The sequence below is a fragment of the Podarcis filfolensis genome, assembly GCF_964270895.1.
Source record: "Podarcis filfolensis genome assembly, chromosome: 12".
In the NCBI taxonomy this organism is placed as follows: Eukaryota; Metazoa; Chordata; class Lepidosauria; order Squamata; family Lacertidae; genus Podarcis; species Podarcis filfolensis.
Window position 1 is genome coordinate 7781801 of NC_139614.1, and position 24497 is coordinate 7806297.

The following is a 24497-nucleotide window of genomic DNA, read 5'->3' on the forward strand; positions in this document are numbered from 1 at the left end:
GTATTAACACACTTACCTTTCAATTGCTGTTTAAGTAGGACTTAAACAATTAAATATCCTTGGTTTAAGTCAGAGGTGATCTTTATCATTAATTAATTATAAATACTACTTATTATGGAGTGAAAAGGTTAATTAATATCATACTAAAAAGGAAGCGACTTTGAATTTCTGATGAGTTTGTGAACAAATAGGCTCTTTACTAATTACTGGATTATACTACTGTGAAGAAATAATTCTAGAAAGACTTTTAATTATTTTCAGTGGAAGACATTAACCACAACAAATAATATCGTCTCAAAACTCCCTATAAAGATATGTATTTTTCCTGACAGCCTGCCCTGTTCTGTTCTACTTCCCTCTGCCATATTTCTTGGGTTCCCCCATTTTCTTTTGTGCTGTTTGCAGTGGCATTGATGGAAGCACTCATTTGTTCAGTCATTTCTGGCAACAGCTATTTTATTTAGCCATAATTCCCTAGGCATTGAATCTTCCAGTTGAATATTCTAGAGAAAGGCGATAGCTATCATTTAAAAAAATGGCAGCCCCCCCAGTGGCAGCCATCATATTTTCCTAAAATGTCCCAAAATGACACTATTAAGGCATTCTGGGTAAATAAAATGGTAGCCACCAGTAAAATGAGCTCTGCTGCTTCTGGAACAAAGACAAACCACTCCCCATCTCTGAATGCCATGAATAGGTGTCCCTTTTGTCTCACTTTGTACATTCATTTTGTACTCCAGCTCAGTTTTTCATTTGTTCCACACCAGTATAACACAATTGGAGCCAATGAATAGATACTGAAATGTGAAGCAAAGATATTCCCTTCATTGGAGGAAGAATAAAAATTCCAACCTATGTTTATAGTTATGGGATCTTTGTTTTATAGGTCAGATACAGCCATTCTTTACAATGATCGGTCTGTGTTAGAAAATCATCACCTCAGTGCGGCGTTCCGCCTTCTGCAAGATGACGAGGAGATGAATATCCTGTCTAACCTCTCAAAGGATGATTGGAGGTAAGGATCCCTACTGACCTTGATGGCTGTCAGCCTGATTGCTCCAAGTGTAGCCCTCAAGTGTACTCAGTGGGAATCTTGGTTCAGAGGATGAAGTCTGATAGCAAATGATGAGAGGAGAAGTGGTCCTCAATTTGTACCGAAGCAATATGTCAAAGTTGTAGCATAAATCACGTTAAACGACATAACATTTACATTTTTCTTTGGTGCTGTCATGAGCTCTGCAGAGTGCTGACAAGTGGAGCTGTTCCACTCCAGGAATGGTACAAGACAAAGAAGTAGAATCTGAGTTCCAGTAAAAAATGCATACCAATCCTTGTCAAAATGTTGGATTCACACAATGTGTTGATTCCCAAAAGTTCATTGAGACATATTTCAATGACTCTCAACAATATCAAATACGTTTTGTCTGGTGTCTTCAGTGGCCATTGTTGAAGCAACAATTCCAAACTGAAAATTCTTCAGCTCCTCAATTTACTACAGAACCATAGAAAAATCTTCTGTCTATGCTGGAATCAAGAGCATCATTTTCTGAAAGCAGTCTCATGCAGCAACACAACAAGGTTTTGTTTAGAAGAGTGCTTTTGTGCTCAGGTTCCGCTTGCAGGCTGGCCACTGTGAGTACTAAACGGGCCTTTTGCCTCATCCAGGAAGCTCTTCTCAAATCCAAGCAAAGCCTGTCTCTTTCTGAGAGTTCAAAAATATTGAACTTCGGCCTTAATGACCTTAAACATGACACCAGGCAGCCTAAAGTATCTGTTCCACACATATTTGGCTTTAGGTGTGAATCGGGGTGCAGCATTAACAAGTCAACACACATTGTAAGCTGGGGCTGTAGATCATTTGCTGGTGGGAACACTGCATATGTAGCAACTAGCATTCAATTAACATGGGAGTACAGGGATGCGGGTGGCGCTGTGGGTTAAACCACAGAGCCTAGGACTTGCTGATCAGAAGGTCTGCGGTTCAAATCCCCGCAACGGGGTGAGCTCCCGTTGCTCTGTCCCAGCTCCTGCCAACCTAGCAGTTCGAAAGCACATCAAAGTGCAAGTAGATAAATAGGTACCACTCCGGCGGGAAGGTAAACGGCGTTTCCGTGTGCTGCTCTGGTTCGCCACATGACCCGGAAGCTGTACGCTGGTTCCCTCGGCCAATAAAGTGAGATTAGCACCACAACCCCAGAGTCGGTCACGACTGGACCTAATGTGAGAGCCACTGTGGTGTAGTGGTTAAGAGCGGTGGACTCGTAATCTGGTGAACCAGGTTCGCTTCCCCGCTCCTCCACATGCAGCTGCTGGGTGACCTTGGGCTAGTCACACTTCTCTGAAGTCTCTAAGCCTCACTCACCTCACAGAGTGTTTGTTGTGGGGGAGGAAGGGAAAGGGGAATGTTAGCCACTTTGAGACTTCTTCAGGTAGTGATAAAGCAGGATATCAAATCCAATCTCTTTTTCTTCTTCTTCTAATGGTCAGGGGTCCCTTTACCTTTACCTTTACAGTGCCTTAGCATCAGTTACCGTAAACTTGCAACTTGGACCCCTTTTCCCCAGAAAAGGGTAAGAAAAAGACTGGCTCCACATACCTCACAATATCTGGCAAGATGTGGGGTGCCCAATATTGTTTTGTTGGCATCCGTCTGCCTCAAGACACAATGCAGTACACCTCCAGGAGTGAAGTCAAACCTCTGTGTTAGTAGCACCAACGTGACCTCCACAGGGCACAAGCCTGGGCAATGTATTTGGGGATCCTGGGCTGCTCTTGGCTTTACTGAAGTGGACCAAAGGAAAGCAGAGCAATATGTTTGACACCAGCTTGGCTGCAAACGATGCTGGAAGAAGGCATACAAGACGCCAGCCAACTGTCTTAGAGACTCCAATCTGGATTTGTGTAGGATTCACTCCTTGGCCTTTTCTTTTCCCAAAGATATCCAGCAAGGCAGCGGAGGTTTAGGATCAGAGTTGTCCTTCTCCTAGACGGGCTACCTTCCTAGGTTGATGCCCCAACCTTCCTTCCAGAGCATGTGCATAAACTACCTTCTTGACGTTGGACCCACTTCTGGTCTCATCCACTCAATCTGCCAGAGCTTGTATTTGCATGCAGGGGAAGCTCCTAAACCAATGAGGGTTTGAGACTCATCGGCTACCCTCACCCGATTTAGCTGGCTAGTCAAAGCCATTCCCAGGGTGTGGCCGCTGTCACATGCTGACAGATTCTAGGACATTCGTAAAACTACAACAACAAACCTATGGTTATGTGGAACATACTCTGTAAACACACAAAACATATCCGGCTGTACTTTTGAATAAATAAGGTATACTATTCATTGTATCAATCTGTAGATTTCAACAGAAGTCTCATAAAGTTCAACAAAAAAGCAGAAGACCGAGTGGATCAGTTCATTCTCTAGTTCATGCATAAGATAGATACATGTATAAGTATCTATTTCGGCTAATATTAAGGCTAATATTCCGGAAATCCTTGTCTGAGACTCTGTGAAAGAATTCTGTGGAACTGTAACAACCCTTCATGTGGATTATTGGACTATTTGAACAGACAGGTGGAATAGATACTTATACATGTATGGACCTCTTCTGCTTTTTTCGTTAAACTTAATGAGATTTCCGTTGAAATCTACAAATTGATACAATAAATAGTGTACATTATTTATTCAAAAGTACAGCCGGTTACATTTTGTGTGTTTATTGGACAGATTCTAGGAGTCACAGGTGCGAGCTAAGTGCAGGGTGGGGAGAAAAGGTAAGTAAACTACCACAGAAGGAGCGTGATGTGCCCCCCCCCAGAAACTACCCCTCTCCTAACACCCCACACACTCTGGGTGCCCAGTATAGATAATAGGGAAATGAAATTGTATAAAGTCCTCAAGTCCAATCTACAATTTAGGCTCATTTTTAAAATCTGGACCTATTAGATGAAGCCCCTCTTTCCTTCCCAAATTTAGGCCTTGTGTAAGTTTAGCCTGCTCAGCATCATATATAAACAGAGCCTGGTGATTCAGGAGCTTTGCATTTCAAAGAAAACAGAGTGCCCTGATGTCAAGGTTATCTCCTAGCAAGTGCGGCTACATCATCTGACTAACTTGCTCACTTCAGGTCTGGTATCTGCAGCAGATATTCCTCTCTGCCCTTAAGCCCCAGGAAAAAAAGATAATGTGAAGTACTCAGTGACGCACATCGGAGTGTACAGCGAGAATGTGATAAATAATTTGTAGATAGAGAAACAAAAGAAGTGTTTCTTACATGTTTCTGTCTCCCTCCCTCCCTCTCTCTTCTTCTCCACCTCTTCTTAACTGAATATCTACCCAAAAGAGAATTTAGGACTCTGGTGATTGAGATGGTGTTGGCCACAGATATGTCGTGTCACTTCCAGCAAATCAAAGCCATGAAGAATGCGTTGCAGCAGCCAGAAGGGTGAGTCACCTTGTCACACTGTGCGGAGGGGAGGGCTGTGTTCCAGCTGGTACTTTGCCACTTCATTAAACAAGCTTCAAAAGCATCTCTCTGAGGGGGAAGACAGCATCCTTTCATGCCCATGCCTATTTCTTTTCACAGCGAGTGAATTCACACATGCGCGCAGACACACTTCCTTCCAGATTGGCAAGGATTAAAACTGAGCATGGATAAAAGAAATCCATCCCTTTGTTGTGGAGAAGAAGCACTAAAAACAGTGGTGGCTGGTCCTTTAGGGCAAGGGGGGCACTGCGCCACTAATGCCAGCTCCGCCTGCCAGAGTCTTACTTGAAACCACTGCCTATCAGCCTCTCCTTGTTCTTAGTCTTGCCCTTGTAGGACTCAACAGGGAGAATGATGCAGGCAAAACCAGAATGGGTTGTCTCTGCCTGTCAAAGGTTTTAATAGCCTCATTTCCTTGTTTCACAGTTGGTTTCCAGTCTTACGGCACGGCGATTAATTTATACCACTGTTTGCATTTGCAGAATTGACAAACCGAAAGCCTTATCGCTGATGTTGCATACAGCTGACATCAGTCATCCTGCCAAGGCATGGGACCTCCATCATCGCTGGACCATGTCCCTGCTAGAGGAGTTTTTCAGACAGGTAACTTGCAAAAATGAAACTGCTTTTCTTTCTTTCCATGTTATTTGGGTAGCACTCCACTTAATATGTATGGAAGTGAGAGCTGGACCATAAAGAAGGCTGATCGCCGAAGAATTGATGCTTTTGAATTATGGTGCTGGAGGAGACTCTTGAGAGTCCCATGGACTGCAAGAAGATCAAACCTCTCCATTCTGAAGGAAATCAGCCCTGAGTGCTCACTGGAAGGACAGATCGTGAAGCTGAGGCTCCAATATTTTGGCCACCTCATGAGAAGCGAAGACTCCCTGGAAAAGACCCTGATGTTGGGAAAGATGGAGGGCACAAGGAGAAGGGGACGACAGAGGACGAGATGGTTGGACAGTGTTCTCGAAGCTACAAACATGAGTCTGACCAAACTTCGGGAGGCAGTGGAAGACAGGAGTGCCTGATGTGCTCTGGTCCATGGGGTCACGAAGAGTCGGACATGACTAAACGACTAAACAACAACAATCACTTAATATTTAATAATAATAATAATAATAATAATAATAATAATAATAATAATAATAAATTTTATTTATACCCCGCCCTCCCCAGCCAAGGCCGGGCTCAGGGTGGCTATGTAGGACATACGTAGGTAGCATCTTATTACTGTCTTTGTTGACATCACAATTGCATGAAATATTGCTGTGGGGGCAGGGGCGCCAACTATAGGGGACTCTGGGTGCCTGAGCACCCACAAAAAATTGTTGTGGGTGCTGAGCACCCACGCTGCGAGGCCCCCAACGCAACCTCTGAAGTCTCACAAAGCCTTGGAGAGCATCTCTGAAGCCTCGCCACCAGAAGTCAGGTTCTGTGGTCTCAAGGCCTTGTGAGACCTCAAACCCTGACTGGGGAGCACGTGTGACCTGCCCAAGTTGGCTCCCCTGTGCGGGGGGATGTCTACTGTCCTTTAGAAAGATGTGGAGGGAAGAGTTCTTTTTTTGTATATAAGTAAAAGTATAAGTTACAATAATTTAAGAAGATGGATAGAAAATAAGGCTTTTAGCTGTAATGCTATGAGATAAGGATTTGCTGGATGAACAATTTGAACTGGAATACAAGAAGGGGAGGTATGAGGAGGTCAGGGAAATATGTTATTGAAAAATAAGATATGAAATTTATGTGTTTTTAATATTTTTTCTTTTTAATTCCCCCCCCCTTTTTTTCTTGGTTTGTATAAAATGGAAAATCTTAATAAATATCTTCTTAAAAAAAAAATAGAAAGATGTGGAGGGAAGAGTTTCTCTCCATCCCTTTCCCAGCGGAATTCAACACAGGCATCTGTGTGCTTACATCGGATAATCAGTAAATACAACAATGAAAATCCTAATAACATAGCGGATCCTATGCCCAGTTCAGATGTGACAACAGGGCATGATTTGTTGCTGTAAGCTGGTGTGAGCCAGCATGAGCTGTGGGCTCACATTCTCCCCCTCCCCTTGAAGGGAGGAGATTTAAAGCTTTTGTTCCTGGCTTGTTCTACATCACAGTTTCCCATTTTGTTTTACTCCCAAGCTTGTCCTGAAGGCATAAATCTCCTCCCTGCATGTGCAAAGGGGAGAGTATATAGCTCCATCACTCATACTAGTTTGTCCTAATAGAAGCATTCTATTGTTGTTATGTCTGAACCAGGCCAGAGTGTGTTCATTTCTTCACAGGAAGCCCTGTTGCAGTTAAATATCCTTTAGAACATTCCAGTAGTTCATAAAAGGCCAGAGTATGCTCATTGTACCATTGATTAGTCATGTTTTATGTGTAATATTGTGATGGAGTATTTGTGTGGACCAAGGCAAGAGTGTCTACCCCCCTCCCACAAGTCAGTTGACAACTTTGCCTCTCTCCCTCCACGTCCTCAGGCTTTATGGCAATCTGCTTTGGAAACACAATACTGTTTCTAAAGCACCATTCGATAGGACATTGGAATAAGGGGAGAGGGAGAAATCTGCTGCCCCTTATTTTTTTAAAAAGAGCCAAAGTCTCACTGAATATATCTCTGCTTCTAGGCTGCAGTCTACATGAGCGGATGAAATTATAGGCAGTCTTGCAGACAACATGTACCTCTCTTTTTGCATCCAGTGTCAATATATTGGCTAAGATCACAGTGCACTGGGAGTTTTTTCTGTGCAAGTCCCATGCAAATGGCTGCAAAGTGAACAAGAACATGACTTATGCCCTTTACATTCCTGGTTTGTACTAATCTTCTTTTTGTTCTTTCTCTTTATTCTTCAGGGTGACAAAGAAGCAGAGCTAGGGCTTCCTTTTTCCCCTTTGTGCGACCGTAAATCCACCATGGTTCCTCAGTCTCAAGTAGGTAAGTACATCCAGAAAGACTACATTTCCCAAGTGAGGAGGAAGGAGGAAGTGGCCACAAAGACACTGCAAAAGGGAAAGTAAGAAGGGAGAAAAGGGGAATTGCCTAAAGCACAGTACAGTGGTACCTTGGTTCTCAAACTTACTCCATTTCAGAAGTCTGTTCCAAAACCAAAGCATTCCAAAACCAAGGTGCACTTTCCCATAGAAAGTAATGCAAAATGAATTAATCCATTCCAGACTTTTAAAAACAACCCCTAAAACAGCAATTTAACATGAATTTTACTATCCAGCGAGACCATTGATCCATAAAATGAAAGCAATAAACAATGTACTGTACTATAAAATAAATATGGCAGTATTGTACATGATAAAAATTAAAATTCATTTTTTCCCTTACCTGCACTGATGATAGTCATTGTTTGGATGGGGGGCTTTTATCCATTTCTGCAGTTACACAATCAGTCAGTAGCTGAACTGGGTTCCGCACAGTCACAAAAACAAATTAACCTAAAAATCCTCAGAAACAAAATGCAAAATAAATAGCAAAAAGAAAAGCACCAAACTTAATTCATTCTGGAAGTCTGTTTAACTTCTGAAAGGTTCGAAAACCAAGGCACAGCTTCTGATTGGTGCAGGTGCCCCGGAAACAAAAGCTGACAACCTCATCGGACGTTGGGCTTCCGAAAAACATTCCAAAAGCGGAACATTTACTTCCGGATTTTTGCATTTGAGAACCAAGGAGTTTGAGTAGCAAGGTGTTTGAGAAACAAGGTACCACTGTATGTATGTTCTTGCTTGAGTGAAGCATTCAATGAATTTTGATGGAAGCCAGGTCATATTTCAGATCTGGCTATGGTTCAGTAGAATTTTTGTGTTTTGTATCAATAAAGACCCAGTTATATCCCTGGAACCTGTGGCTAAAAGGGTCTCATGTCCCGAGACCTTAGAGAGCTGCTATCAGCCAGAGCAGATAATAAGCAGAGTTGGCTGGAATGACTTGTCACAAGAAGAAGAAGAAGAAGAAGAAGAAGAAGAAGAGGAGGAGGAGGAGGAGGAGGAGTTTGGATTTGATATCCTGTCTTTCACTCCCCTTCAGGAGTCTCAAAGCGGCTATCATTCTCCTTTCCCTTCCTCCCCCACAACAAACACTCTGTGAAGTGAGTAGGGCTGAGAGACTTCAAAGAAGTGTGACTGGCCCAAGGTCACCCAGCAGCTGCATGTGGAGGAGCGGGGAATCAAACCCGGTTCCCCAGATTACGAGACTACCGCTCTTAACCACTACACCACACTGGCTCTCAAGACCATGAAGGAAAGAACTTTACCCCTTGGTCTTCTTTTCTTGGCAGCATTTGACCTTTAGTAAAAAGGCTCGTATCCATTGCCCAAATCAATGGAGAATTAATGGCAAATTATGCCATTAGCAAAGGCATTTATGGCAAATGAAGCAAGCACTCAGTCAGTACTAAAGGCTGATTTATACAGCCCTGTGCTGCTTCACATTTTATTTAATTTGCGGAAGTTTACTGCCTCTAACCGGCATTAATAATCACATTCTCTTTGTAAATCTCATGCTCTAACATTTTAAAATATTCATTTCTCAGACTGCTGCTCACTGGGCAATTGTCTAATGACTTTATATAGCAGCTGCGATTGAATCAAGAACTATCATATCCACCCCCCTCGCCATTTCCTATCCACCATTGCAAGTTTCCCACCTCAAAGCTGAAGTCAGAAGTGAATGTTGTTGTTGTTGTTTAGTCGTTTAGTCATGTCTGACTCTTTGTAATCCCATGGACCAGAGCATGCCAGGCACTCCTGTCTTCCACTGCCTCCCGCAGTTTGTACAGACTCATGCTGGTAGCTTCGAGAACACTGTCCCAGCATCTCATCCTCTGTCGTCCCCTTCTCCTTGTGCCCTCCATCTTTCCCAACATCAGGGTCTTTTCCAAGGAGTCTTCTCTTCTCATGAGGTGGCCAAAGTATTGGAGCCTCAGTTCAGGATCTGTCCTTCCAGTGAGCACTCAGGGCTGATTTCCTTCAGAATGGATAGTTCTGATCTTCTTGCAGTCCATGGGACTCTCAAGAGTCTCCTCCAGCACCATAATTCAAAAGCATCAATTCTTTGGCGATCAGCCTTCTTTATGGTCCACCTCTCACTTTCATACATCACTACCTGGAAAACCATAGCTTTAACTATATTGACCTTTGTTGGCAAGGTGATGTCTCTGCTTTTTAAGATGCTGTCAATGGAAGAATGTTATTGTTCACCTTATGCCACTGATAGAAATTTTCTGATGAAGCGTAGTTGGTGTTATTTTTCTTACAAGACGTACCATACAATCAAACATTTGGGGCTGAGTTACCCTCTGCATCCAGACAAATGCTTTCACAGGTGAAATGAAGCAATTTAACTGTCAAGGCCTGTTTTTAAAGACCAGCTTATTTTCTAAGGACGGTATTTCACCACGAGTCCAGCGCCAATATCTGAAAATCCAGTCTGCTCTCTCGTCAGCCAGGCCAAATTGCTGCAGAACACCAAGCCAAGAATTTTCTATTGCTCAACAGGAAGCTTAAAAGATGCAAACACTTTTTCTTCTCTCGGAGGCTGTGGGAGGCTTGTTTGATTGGAGACTTTGCTCCTTGTTGTCATCAGTGCCTTTTTTCACTGATCAGTGTAGTGACATCCCTTCATTTTTGCCCTTTGCTTGGCAAGGAGAAAGCCCACACTTTCTGAACGTGCTGGGCAAACACTGATGATCACATGGAGTTTATGCCACGCTGAGATATCTGAACCTGCTGTGAATTAACTAACTGGTCCCTGGATTCTTTTTAAAATGTTGATCAGGAACAAAGGGCTATCTTAGGTGATTCCCAAACCGCACTACTAACCACCTACGGTGTTTCACATGCTCTCAGCTTTCACGTTTCTGGTTGGCGGTGACAGCAGTGGTCTCTCCCTCCTCCTCTTCCCCCTGTTCATGCACTAGATGCAGCAGTTCTCCACGTGTGGGTCCCCAGATGTTGTTGGACTACAACTCCCATCATCCCTGAGCTCTGGCCTTGCTAGCTAGGGGTGATGGGAGTTGTAGTTCAACAGCATCTGGGGACCCACAGGTTGAGAAAGGCTGCACTAGAGTGTCTTTGCTCCCACTCAGGGATGAAGAGATGGGAGCCTTGCTGCTTCCATTTTGAGGAATGCAGATACAGTTGAGCCACTGCTAGAATTTCCCAACAGGTGGGTCAGTGCTGCTTAGCTTGGAGAGAGAGAGGGGGGTAGGGGAGAGAAGGCAGGGAGGCTGGTGCAGTGCAAATTCGCCAGCAGGAGCACTGGATTTGCTCCGCCAGTGCATTTGCTCTGCACCAACCTACTTGCTGCCTGTGCCCTACCCCTTTCCCTCTCAATAAGTGATAGGCCCAGGAAGCTCTAAGTGGCTCCTCCCTACCAAGTGAACTGCTTCAGTTGGAAGGTAAGACGCTGAGACAGGGAAAAGATTGCACATAAAAGCTCTTGTAGAGGAAGCAGACAGGCCATTTGTGGATCACTTATTGCACTTTTGCAGGCCTTCACTGTGTTGGTATGTATCTCCCCACCAAAGGAGCCAACTCCTAGGAGCTGAGGGGTCTTCGTCCCCTCCCAATAAAATATTTTAGGGGGCTGGGCCCCCCAAGGTTGATGGGCATTGCCATTCAGATGGTGTGCGCGCACTGCTTCATGTGATCGATTATGTGGGGCAGGGCTTACCTACCCCCCCAATATTTTAGTCAAGTTGCCCCCCACCCCTCCAATCCCTCTTCACTGCCCTTCCCCCACTTGAACTCAGGACGTTTCCTCCATCAGCTTGGCTTCACTTTTTAAAAATGAATAGTGTGAGAAAGCCTCTCCTCCTCAAGGAGGGGAGGAGTTGTGAGCTGGAGGCTTGGGGGCGGGGTTTAGCCACTCAAACGTGGCCGCGGCAGCGTTTCCCAGCCATTGTGCTGCTGCTTCTCGTCGGTTCACCCACCCTCCCTCCCATAGTTCATTGCTTGGTTCTTGACATTGCTATGGACCTGTGGTTGGTCGCCTTGGTTGGCCAAGGGGCCTGGTAGGAATTTTTATCCAACTGGCAAATTGGCATCGGCCACTTGGTTTTTCGCCTACCTCATAGCAAATCATCACAACTTTTGGGTATTGGCGGTTAGGCATTGGAATATGGTTGTGTGTTGGAGGGCAGGGTGAGGCCATCACCTACCCCTCCATTTTATGGGTATTCCGGTAAAGGAATCCGGCGGTTGTGGATCCTGTCCAACGCCCTTGCTGGTAGCTGGGGCTATGGCATGACCCCCGGTGACATCAGGGGGAGCTTTTAGTTGTATTTGCATCAACAGGCTCCTCCCACTAGTGGTTAACCCTTGATAGACTCACCCCTCCCTGAAGGGGGGGAGTCGCGCTCTGTTGTTTTATCCAATGCCTAAGCCAATACCTCTCACATGCTGTAATCAATAAAGTTGTGGCCTTTTTTAGCCCATTAACCTAATATACCGTGTCCATGTGTCTTTCTTATCCTCAAGCGGGTGGCGGGTCCTTGAATCACAACTGGATGTTGGACTAAATGGGCCTTTGGGCTGATCCAACAGGGCTTCCCTTACATTTCCATTTTATATGTCAGCACTGGATTTAGGCGCACAGGGTGCCCAGCCAAGGGGTGTGCGCAAAATTGAGAAGATCTGTTTGGAGGCACCAAATTTTGGCCTCACATAGGGCACCATATTACGAAAGATTACCAAAGCCTATCCCTGCACATGATTAGGTGTACATTTTTAAAAGTATAATTGAATACATAAAAAATATAATGTGTGGAACAGACCTTAATATCTGCTGGATGATGAGTACCTCTGCTTAACACCCTCTGAGGTTGTTTGTGGACTGGGAGAAAGGAAGGAGGCAGAATGGGACTGCTAGTGTAGGCTTTATACCACAGATGATACATGGAAGATGATTTAGGAACCACTGCTCAGTCTAAATGGTTGTTCTGATTACTTTCATTTCCTGATATAAAAGCTAAGATATAATGACTCCTAGCTGATGGAAAGTGGGTTCCGTGTCCCATGCAAACTAAATTAAATAAGTGGATTATGGGAAATTGTAATTACATTTGACATTAGCGGTCATATTTTTTAACAAGGATGGTGTTTCTTTAGACATTTCTGTAACATAGCACCCAATTTGTTTAATTTGCTCTGCAAATGGTGAATAATATATAAACAGTGGTTTCCAATTTTCCTGCTCTGAAATATGCACCCTATACCACAAGATACTTACTTCTGATAATAAGCCTTCCTTAGTAGCCAATTTATGTTATTATATTATTCATCCAAAGCGACCTAATAGCTGAACATCAGGTTTGATTTACAGAAAATACATGAAATTACCTCTGATAACTCTTGCTGGTAAGTCACATGCAAAGTTTAGGTGAACAGAGTGCAAGGGAAGCTACGTGCCACGTTTCTTTGCACACTTCATGACCACGAAGCATTCCTAGCTTTGTTATTAGAGTATTTCCATAAATTTCATCCTCCAAGCTGGGTCAGACTCATCACCAGATGTACTTGGAATTTGACTCAGATTCCCACAAAGCCCACACAAAACAATCTCAGTCCCATCTGCCGTGTGTCGAACTGCAGCAAATTATTTTCACCGTTTTCAAGAATAATCTCACAATTTGATGTTAATGCCTGTGCGAGGATTCACACTGTGAGCTTTTGACGCATTTCCTGCAGGTATTTCTTTATGAATATTGACAAACACATTGACGCCAGTGTAGCTGATCCTCTTGCCTTTGTGTGTCTTTTCCAGGTTTTATTGATTTCATTGTGGAGCCCACTTTCACTGTGCTGACTGACATGACAGAGAAGATTGTAACACCTCTCATTGAGGAAGCCTCTCACTCTGGCATGACAGGGTTTAGGCGTTCCAGGTCAGTAATTTTCCATTGAGAGCTCAGCTCCCAGTTCTCTTGAACTTAATGGCTGGAATCTGGAGCCCCATTCAGGGCCACCCCAAGACATCTGCCGCCTGAGGCGGAACAGCAAACGGTACCTCCTCCTGACATCAAGACAAGGTCAACATTATTCTGGTACCTAAGGCAGAAAATCTCACCCTGCTATAGTCGTAAACATGCAGCAGCAACAAATTAAATTAAACTAACAACTTCATGACACCAAAAAATGGTTGCCTGATACAGCAGCCTCACACTGTCCAATGGTAGAGCTGGCCCTGTTTCATGTGCACAGAAGTTTCTCAACTACAAGAAGGGAATGCAGAATGTTCATGCCATGTCCCAAAGTTTCTCTTCTTATGGAGCTTGGGAGAGCCTTTTTATTTATAGTAAACATGGCTAATAATCTATATGTAATTAACTTAATGGCTAAAGAGGGAAGAATGTAGCTATGCTTGATGGACCATGAAATGTATTCAGTAATTGTCCTACTAGGCATTAAGACAAGATCATATAGCTTATGTCCCAATGGCTGGATGGGGAATATTTACTTTGTGAAGAGAACTTCATCATGGTGGGGATGGATAACATTTAAGGGATACATTAAGATCCCCTACAGTTTCAGATGTTGCATACAGTGGTCAACCCATGTTTTCTAAAGTGGCCAGGCAACGTTCCAAATTGACACAGATAACAGGACCATTAGAGGACCATTAGATGAATAAAATTAACAAGATAAAGGTTTCAGTCAGATAGTGATAAATGCTTCTAGATAAAGTTCTACACAACCTTTAGATACTGCAAGTTTGCTACATGCAATAGTTGGACTTGCTGGATTTAGAAAATGGTTGATTTATATGACCTTCCTGGTGCGTCAAGCGGCTTGGCAAATCCAGACTGCCATTGCTCATGTCGAAATGGTTTTCTCCATTTTTCACTTCAGACATTCATCACCAATGAGGCCATTTGCCACGTCTGACCCATCCTGGCTCTTGCTTGGAAATTGCCCGGCATTGAAAAAAGACTCAGGACCAAGGCAAAATTGTGACTCCAAAGGGTTTAGTTTCCCACCCCCACCCCCAACCTACTGATCGGCAAGCCCTAGGCTCTGTGGTTTAGACCACAGCACCACCCGCGTCCCTCAGCAGGAGGATGGATAGGAAAGCTCAATAGGAGAAAGGGTCAAGTTAGTGGATGAAGAAAATGGACATTTTGCTCCTAAAGTCTCTTTAGCATCTATGCTCTTGGGTCTATCTGGATACAATATTAATGCCTTTTATCTTGTGCTCTCCCAGTCTGAATAGCATTAGCCCCTCAGAAGTTAAAAGATCAAGTGTCAAGAGTACTGGATCAGAAGGAAGTGCCTCTCTCAACTGCTCCATTCTCACTGTGGACTTCAAAGGTTTCAAAAGCACCTGGACTGAGGTGGTGCAACAAAACCGGGAGAAGTGGAAAGCACAAGCAACCAAAGGTAAGAACAAGTGAGCTCATTGCATAGAACTTTCAAAATACTCAGGATTTTGATGGTGTCTGTGTGTATATGAGGAAAGCTTCTATGTTGCAAAGGACCTTAAGAGTCCAGTGCATCTCTAAGTGAATACCCTTTGTAAAGATGTGATTATGCAGTTGGCAGAGCCTGTCAGAACAAAAATGTATCCAGCCTGTTTCCAGAGACCGCAGAGAGTGGATGCCTGTCATATCTCTACATCAGGGTTTTCCAAACTTGGGTCTCCAGCTGTTTTTGGACTACAATTCCCTTCATCCCTGACCACTGGTCTTGCTAGGAGTTGTAGCCCAGAAACAGCTAGAGACCCAAGTTTGGGAAACATTGCTCTGCATCTCTTCAGGGAAGCTTTTAATGTGTGACATTTTAATGTATTTTTAATCTTCGTTGGAAGCCGCCCAGAGTGGCTGGGGAAAACCAGCCAGATGGGCAGGATACAAATAAAATATTATTATTATTATTATTATTATTATTATTATTATTATTATTATTATACTAACGTTCTGTGATTCTACAAACATGCTTAGGATTGTGGTCTTAGTCACCTGATGAGATGGGCAGGACCTGTGAGCATATTGCTGAACTGCAACCTCTATCATTCCTGACCATGGGCTATGTGGGCTGGGGCTGCAGAGAGGAGAGTGACCCTTCTGACTGATGGCTTCTCTCCCCCTCCTGCCATTCATTGTTGTCCTTGCTTTTGCCGAGGATGCAGAAGAGAAAGCCAAGAAAGAAGCCGAGGAGAGTGCTCAGCAGGGAACGGACGACAAGAAAACGGAAGACAGCGACGGGAAAAAGCCGGCTGAGGAAACCACTGCCCCCAAGACAGACAGTAGTAAAGAAGGCAATTCGGGAGAAAGGAAGAGCACGGAAGCCGGCAAGACTAATGTGAATGGGACTCGCCAAACGGCTGGCAGCAAACATGAAGCTTCTCTAGGAAAAAATGCAACTCAGGTGGAAAAGGAGTCGGAGTCCAAGGCGACGGCAGGAGAACAAAAGCGGCTTGTACAGAACGGTAAGTCCTTGTGCAGAAGCAAATGTACTTTTCATTTGTATGCTGCTTTGAACAACTCCTTTGTGGAGAGGAAAAGTGGGATAGAAGTGTTTTAAATAATAATCAAATAATGCAATGCTGAGCTCATATCTTTGAGAGATTTGGAGTAGGCGACGGGTGGGCAGATGAGGTTCTTATAGCCTTGCCACCCCAGTCTTGCTTTCTAATATGCACTCTAATGATATCCTAGAATGAGTGAATGAAAAATAAGTGTCTGTGTGAGAGAGGTATCTCTCTCTCTCTCTCTCTCTCTCTCACACACACACACACACACAGAGAGAGATACATAATGGACATGCACACACACACAGAGGTTAGAGCTGTCTTTTTTCGTTCAATTTGTTGCTGTTGTCATTGCAAAAGATAATGGCTCTCAATATAAATGAATTAATGAGAGAATCAAATGAGACGTCTCATTCAGCTGGATATTGCACTTAAGTGCACTTTTGCGGCCGCTGCTGGCTCATTTCTGCTGTGTCATTCCCTGGGACACTAGTTTAGTGGCCTGTACAGTTTTAGAAAGGAACTTTAATGTAATGATACACAACATTAATCTCCTTGGATGCATAAGAGCGCTTTTCTTTGCTGGACTTAGTCTATCTCATTCTGGGGGATTGTTCCTGTTCTCTGGGGATAGTTTCATCATTTCTTTTCAGAGTTCATTATACTCATCATTCCACCATGCAGCTAGAAGAACAGCTCTTATAAGTCCCTTAAGCTACCCTATTCATTAGGAAATTCAATTCTGCAAATGTGCACAGAGGAAAAGCCTCTGTGTCTTTGCAGAGGATAGACTTTGTGAGTGTAATATTCATGTGGATATTCCAGGTCCTTGCCCTTTTGCAGTCTTTTGTCTTTGGTTGTTGAAGGGAAATATTAATATCCCATTAGCGTTGGTCCTGCTGATGACACCAAAACATTCAAATGCTCAGTTACAGCTGGTAAACGATCTCTGGAAGTTTTGCAAGTTGGTGTTCACTGAAGCCTGGGAACGATTTCCTCTTTAGAGAATGCCATATTATGTTCAGCTTGGTACTGACCCTATACAAAGTCATTTCAGGACAGAAAGACAGATGAATGTAACTCCAAATCTTTAAATGACATGAAACTAATATGTTGAAGAGCTGTGGTATGTGGATTTGGCACTTCTGTACTGTGAAGTGAGGCTTGTCTCCACAATGGTGTTACCAGTAAGGCGCTGCTGCACATCTTCCCTTTTCATTTTTCAGGGCAAAGTTTTCTTTCAAGAAAACAGCAACCCAAAACCTCCCGCTTGTTCACCGTATTTGTTGCATCACCTGCTGCCCCAATGGCTGTGGTTTCAGTACCATTTTAGTTATTCTCAGCAAGAATAAAATGGAGGCCACCCATGCAGTCAGTGGTCACAAGGGGATGTCTTGATGTAAAAGTGCTGCATATTTGCATAAGCAAGTTCAGCTGTGCGACCTTGTCACCCAGCCAACACAGAATGCAGGAAGTGGTTACTAGATCAGTATCCCTCTTGCTCCGAATGAGGAAACACTTGTGTATGCTCCCCATTCCAAATTGTAGCAAAGGAGCACGGTAGAAAGCATGTATCATTTCAGCTCAAGATCCAAGTCATACCTTGGATCTCGAACGCCCTGGAACTCAGACGTTTTGGCTCCCAAGTGCTGCGGACTCAAAAGTGATTGTTCTGCTTTGCAAACATTATTTTGGAACCCGAACGTCCCATGGGGCTTCCGGGGCTTCTGATTGGCTGCAGGAGCTTCCGTGCAGCCAATCTGAAGCCACGATTTAGTTTTTGAACATTTTGGAAGTTGAACGGACTTCCGGAACGGATTCCATTCGACTTCCAAGGTATGGCTGTACTTACATAGGTACATAGGTACATCCTTTGATACTGATGAGGCCCAGACTTCAATTCAAAAGTGTTATGGAGGTGCAGTCTGTATGCCATACAAACAGATGGTATAGGACAGGGGTGGGCAACCCCCCCCTTTTTCCTGCTGAGGTCTGTGTTCACTCTGAAATACTCTGTTGCGGGTGTAACCCTTCTGACAGGGGTTGGAGCCAGACCCAACAAGAAGCAAAGCTAGAGACATTTTCTGGATTCACTTAACCAGAATAAAGACCACTTTGCTTCATTTTTCATAATGACTAGTCTAGTTGCCATATGCCCTCTTTTTCCAGGACATGACCTCTTTTTCATGGGTATGTAAAATGAATGTCGTCATAGCGATCCGTAGTTGAAAGTAGAAGTTGGCAAATGTGTCCTCTTTCTCGCTCATCAAAATATAGCAACCCTACTACAGCATAGGCTTCCCAAGCTTAGGCAAGTCTACTCAGATGTAAGCTCCACTGGATTTAATAAGGTTACTGTCAAATAAGTCTACAGAGGATTTTTATTTATTTTTTAGTGCTACTTACTAACATGGCTCCTGTTCTGAAACCAAGTGAAACTAATTCCTTTCTGACTTACCGTAAGTGTGGCTACGTCATTGCAAACACTTTTTCAGGCCACATCCACTGGAACTGATCCCATGATGTTGCAACAGATATTGTGTTGGAAACTTCACTGACAGAATAGCTAGCTATGCACTACATAGTGTCTTAGTGGCGGTTTCATGCATTGACATGCATGTGCATAAGAGTTTCAGAGGTCCTCACATAGAGATTTAGAGACCTGGAGGAGCGTGCTGGACTCTTAAGGCTGACAACATGCTAACCATTTTTTAGAAGGCAACCCCAAAGGTCAGGGGCCATGTTTTACTAAGAATGGGTACCAGAAAGCAGGGACTATCCCGAATACATAGGGACAACTGGACTGTATAGAACAATCTAAATATGCCAAATCAGTATGTGTGAATACTCCTTATGCTCTGTACATTTCTGTCTAAATTAGCCCTGAATACTTTAAATTGTAGGAGGCATTTTACAACCAAGTCACACACTGAGGACTTCTCCTTTGTATGATTTTTGACTTAAAAGATGATAGTGAGAAGTCAGACTAGAAAGGTCAGGGAAATGCATTAAAGAAAACAGAGGGTAAAGATCCAATTTTCCCATGTAGCAGGCTGCTACTACCTGCCACATGCAGTGAACCACATGAACCAGCTGGGAGAAAAATAAAAATTGTTGGTAGGTACATCCAAGGGCTACTTCTTTGGCACATCCTAAGGTCTATAAGTTTCCCTTTTGATACTAAAACTGACCCAGGCTTATGAAAATCATGCGAAAATTGGTGGGGTCTCTTTTTTCCATCTAAGCCCAGGATACACAGCAGTGCTTCAGGGAGCTGATTTTAAAAACCCAAAAGGTGAGCATAAGGTAAAGGTAAAGGAACCCGACCATTAGGTCCAGTCATGGCCGACTCTGGGGTTGCGGCGCTCATCTCGCTTTATTGGCCGAGGGAGCCGGCGTACAGCTTCCAGGTCATGTGGTCAGCATGACTAAACTGCTTCTGGTGAACCAGAACAGCGCACGGAAACGCCGTTTACCTTCCCGCCGGAGCGGTGCCTATTTATCTACTTGCACTTTGACGTGTTTTTGAACTGCTAGGTTGGCAGGAGCAGGGACCGAGCAATGGGAGCTCACCCCGTCGTGGGGATTCGAACTGCCGACCTTCTGATCAGCAAGTCCTAGGCTCTGTGGTTTAACCACAGTGCCACCCGTGTCCCTAGAATAGTGAGCATCCTATACCCTAAAAAGAGGTGGGGGAGAGAAACGACCCTTTGCAGCTTCCTACAAGTAGCGCTATATGTCTTGGTGTTGGATGAAAAACAGACATATCTTGGTTAATTAAGTGTTTTTCTCTCCAAAACAACAATAGATAATTTCAAGTCAACTCTAGCCAGTTTCCCCTACACTTGTTTAGAAATGTGCGCCCTCTTATCAATGACTTGAAATCTGTGTGAAAATGGAACGTAGGAAGTGGAACATATGGATATGTTCTTGAGAGAAGCAGTAAAACATCTGGGCCTGATTCCATAGCTTTGCCCCGTGCACAGCTGCTCTCAGAAAACAGAACATTTGCTACCCTTTCCGTGCAAACACCATTGTTTGCCAATGTTTTTCTTTCAAAGGCAGCGTGTAACGTGGCCACCAATGAAGTGGAATCATCTCATTTTGCAAATTATATCCCCCCAGGAGTTAATTAGACTGCTTATCATGATTTTAATTTTAAAATAGCTAGCTCCTTCTGTGCACCGTATCATTAGAAATTAAGTTCCGCGCCATCAGTTTCAGATTCATTTTGTTAGTGCCTCGCATTGGCACTACGTACCATTGGAATGGCAAAATCCAGTGTTGGAAGGAGTGAAGGCTGGTTTACCTGGGCAAACGGGGCACTGCCCCACCAATATCTCTGCCCTCAGCCAGCCCCCAAACCTGCCGTCCTCCTACTTATATCCAGTCCAGGCGGTGACATTACCTGCGGGCTTAATAATTATAATAATAATTTATTTATCTGCTGCCTATTTGACTAGGCTGCCCCAGCCACTCTGGGTAGCTTCCAACAAATGAAAACATAGTAAGAGTATTTGGCTCTGGCTCCACCTACTGATGAACTCCCTGCTTTCTGCCCCACAAGTCCTAATGGGCACCAACCACCGCTGCGGGTGGCGCTGTGGTCTAAACCACTGAGCCTCTTGGGCTTGCCGATCAGAAGGCCGATGGTTCAAAACCCCACGACAGGGTGAGCTCCCGTTGCTCTGTCCCAGCTTTTGCCAACCTAGCAGTTCAAAAGCACACCAGTGCAAGTAGATAAATAGGTACCGCAGCGGTGGGAAAGTAAACAGTGTTTCCATGCACTCTGGTTTCCGTCATGGTGTTCTGTCGTGCCAGAAACTCTTTAGTCCTGCTGGCCACATGACCCGGAAGCAGTCTGTGGACAAATGCTGGCTCCCTCTGCCTGAAAGCAAGATGAGCACCACACCCCACAGTTGCCTTTGACTGGACTTAACCATCCAGGGCTCCTTTACCTTTTCTTTTCTTTTCTTTTCAGTGTAGATACATGGCATCTACATACCTGGATGAATTCTTTGGGAGTAGGGGCAGACATATGGTCAAATATTTTGTGATACCGGAATAGCGCTAGCGGGTTTTATGTTTTGTTTTCATTCCAAAAGCATTGAAGTGATCCTTCACACAACCATGTGAATGTGTGACGCCTGAGGGGTTTTTAAATAGGCTTTTAATGAGCTGCTCTGAGCTTCGGTTGGTGACTGAATGGGCTCAAATGGTTGCGTGGATTAACAGACGCCTTTGGGAGGTGGTGAACTCTCCTTCCTCGGAGGTTTTTAAGCAGAGGTTGGACGGTCATCTGTCATGGATGCTTTGGCTGAGATTCCTGCATGTGGGGGTTGGACTAGATGACCCTTGGGGTCCCTTCCAACTCTACAATTCTTTGATTATCCAGATCAAAGGCCATTACTCAACAGCAGGCTTCCTCAAACCGGCCCTCCAGATGTTTTGAGACTACAATTCCCATCATCCCTGACCACTGCTCCTGCTAGCTAGGGATCATGGGAGTTGTAGGCCAAAAACATCTGGAGGGCCGAGGTTGAGGAAGCCCGCTCAACAGTACCCTCAATATGAGGGGTAAATGCATATTATTCCAGCCAACTGTGCAGAAAATTTGCCACGTTTGTGCCAAACCATTTGCTGCATTTGAATAGTGTGTTATTATTTTTTAATAATATTTATTAAAATTTCAAAGAATTTGTAAAAGTAAAAGAAAATAAAACAAAAATGCAAAATACAGAAAAATACAGAAAAGTAAAACAATTAAAAACAAGACAATTTTTCCACATCTTATCTTTCATTTGCTTGTTTCCTTGACCTCCTCACACCTCCCTTTTTTGTATTCTAGTTCAATTAGTTAATTCAGCAAATCCTTTCCATCTTTGTTTTTATCTTAATAAATTATCTTAGTATATTGTGACTTTACATTCTCACCTGTTAACAATCCATTTTTACATACTCCTTTATAACATTACTGCTAAAACCACATAACTTCATTCCGGCATCCTTCTAACATTCCTTAATTTTACAATGTTTCAGTAAATAGTCTTTAAATTTCTTCCAACCTTCTTCTACCGACTCTTCTCCCTGGTCTCGGATTCTGCCAGTCATTTCCTCATTTGAATAGTGTATTAAACTATGAATCCGTGTTCTTGGCGAAGGAAAACTAGAGGCAAGGAAAAACACTCACAGCATGTCGTAAGGAAGCAAGCAATGCTTCCATCTAGTGGCCATAATGTATTTCACAAACTTCAACCGGCAGTTCACAGCTATTGCACAATGTCACCAAAATAAAAACAACCAGCTGAATGAATTTGGCCAGTTGAACGATCCCTGCCATTTGGAAACGGGCAGCATGCAGGGTCCAAGGAGAGATGGAACTGGGTGTTGATGGGAAAGGGTTCAAGAAAAAGGGAAGAGACAGTGCTTTCAAATGAAGGGGGGACTGTTAGTCTGTGGCAGCAATGTATTGGGTGCCATGCAAATGACTTGTGTGAGCTTATGAAAACTGTGTGTGTGTTGCTTGTTATTTACACAGCACTTTCAGTGTCAGTAAGACACCTTAAGAATATGAAGTCTTTAATTTTCGTTGTCTTCACAAAAGGCTTTTGACGTGTTACTAATCTCTGATATGCCATGGCTACTTTCAGTTTAAAGCTCTTTACATGAGGTTGAAAGACAAATGACTTTGCCAGATGATGCCCCCACAATGAATGTGTGGTTTGGTCCATGTTTGAATCCTCCTTAGTTCTGATCCACCAGTCTCCTTGCTGGATCACAGTGACATGCTCTCACTTTTTCAGATCAACACATTTCAAGTCATCTTAAGTACTTTTAGAAGGATTTTTAGATATAGCCTGTCCTTCATGATGACAAAGTGCCAGTTAATGTGAAATAAGGACACACTGATTGCATTTCTTCCATATGTTGTGTACCATAGTGGTTTTCAACAGTGACAAATCATGTATCCTCATGTCTAGTAATTATGCAGGAGAAGTGAGACTGTCCATTGGTGGAATGCTCTTGGTGGGAAATTATTCAAAGTTTCTCTCTATGTGTTTAGTGTTAGGCTCCCAGCGGCTGTTGGCAGTCATTACCATTTTGTAGAGTTTCCGACATGCAAAATTCCTTCCTAAACCCCACTGACTGGAATGCAACCCAGAAACTGGTTTACACGAGTGAGCAGCATTAAGTTGGCTAAAGAATACAAATAAATAAATAAAAGAAATGTGAACGCACTGGATAGAGATGAATCGCCCATTGCACAATCTGTATATATGTAATCACATGTGTTTAATCTCAAAACTGCCCTGGGGACTATTTGGGGGATGAAATATATATATCAGTGTAGCAATCAGTTAGGGCCAACTTGCAAATCCATTTATATTGTTTGCCATTACGTTGTAACATCCAGTCACAACAGATTCTAATTTGTATGTGTGTGTCTCTGTAAAACTTTTTGTTAGTGCTGAACAAAAATGACACCTCCTCCTCAAAACTGGACAGCAAATTCAATGCAAACATTGCAGTTATTGGTAGAAGGAAACAAAGTTCCTACCCCCGGATTTGTGCTGAAAATTCTCATCTGAGAAACTTTGGCTTAAAGCTTTATTTTACCATTTGTTGTATGCTAATTTCTTTTTAGTGCAGCTTGTTGGTCAGATATTGGTATGGGGTTGAACTCTAGGATGTAAACCGGGCATAGGCAAACTCGGCCCTCCAGATGTTTTGAGACTACAATTCCCATCATCCCTGACCACTGGTCCTGCTAGCTAGGGATGATGGGAGTAGTAGTCCCAAAACATCTGGAGGGCCGAGTTTGCCTATGCCTGACGTAAACAGAAGTCAGGGGTATTTCTTTTTTCCCAACCAGGCAAGTAGCATTTTAGAAGAAGGCCAAATCTGATATTACTTATTCCATAAGTACCAAAGCCAGTTGGAATTCCTGTGCTGGGACTGTCTGCATTTTCAGAACCCCTCCCATTGTGTCTGATGAAGCTTTTGGGAGTTCTCCGTTTTAGTTTCCTTTTTGCAGAAGCGTTGGGGGGCTTTTGCATTAGGGAAGGGCCAGGCTGATGTCCACAGCCAGCAATCTGAAACCAGTGCCAATTGTTTGATGCCCAAGGGCCCAAACAGATGCACTCGGGAAGATGTGTGATTGTTAATAATAAATAATAATAATAATAATAATAATAATAATAATAATAATAATATATTATTTGTACCCCGCCCATTTGGCTGGGTTTCCCTAGCCACTCTGGGGGGCTTCCACAAAGACCAAAAATACACTAATATGTCATACATTAAAAACTTCCCTGAACAGGGCTGCCTTAAGATGTCTCCTGAATGTCAGGTAGTTGTTTATCTCTTTGACATCTGATGGGAGGGCGTTCCACAGGGTGGGTGCCACTACCGAGAAGGCCCTCTGCCTGGTTCCCTGTAGCTTTGCTTCTCGCGATGAGGGAACCGCCAGAAGGCCCTTGCGCTGGACCTCAGCGTCTGGGCAGAACGATTGGGGTGGAGACGCTCCTTCAGGTATA

The 24497-nt window shown here is 43.7% G+C and overlaps 1 protein-coding gene across 7 annotated transcripts in view; it reads left to right on the forward strand.

Moving 5' to 3' along the window:
• Positions 1 to 24497, forward strand: part of PDE1C (phosphodiesterase 1C) — a 343488-nt gene that overhangs the window by 298227 nt on the left and 20764 nt on the right. For all 7 annotated transcript variants that reach the window (XR_014540117.1, XR_014540118.1, XR_014540119.1 and 4 more), the window contains 7 exons: positions 887 to 1015; positions 4341 to 4442; positions 4967 to 5087; positions 7338 to 7419; positions 13255 to 13375; positions 14692 to 14867; positions 15616 to 15915. Coding sequence is in view for 3 of the 7 variants with exons in the window: in XM_083577923.1 (XP_083434049.1) it covers positions 887 to 1015; positions 4341 to 4442; positions 4967 to 5087; positions 7338 to 7419; positions 13255 to 13375; positions 14692 to 14867; positions 15616 to 15915 (1031 nt within the window). In the remaining 4 variants the exon portion in view is untranslated. The remainder of the gene's footprint in view (positions 1 to 886; positions 1016 to 4340; positions 4443 to 4966; positions 5088 to 7337; positions 7420 to 13254; positions 13376 to 14691; positions 14868 to 15615; positions 15916 to 24497) is intronic.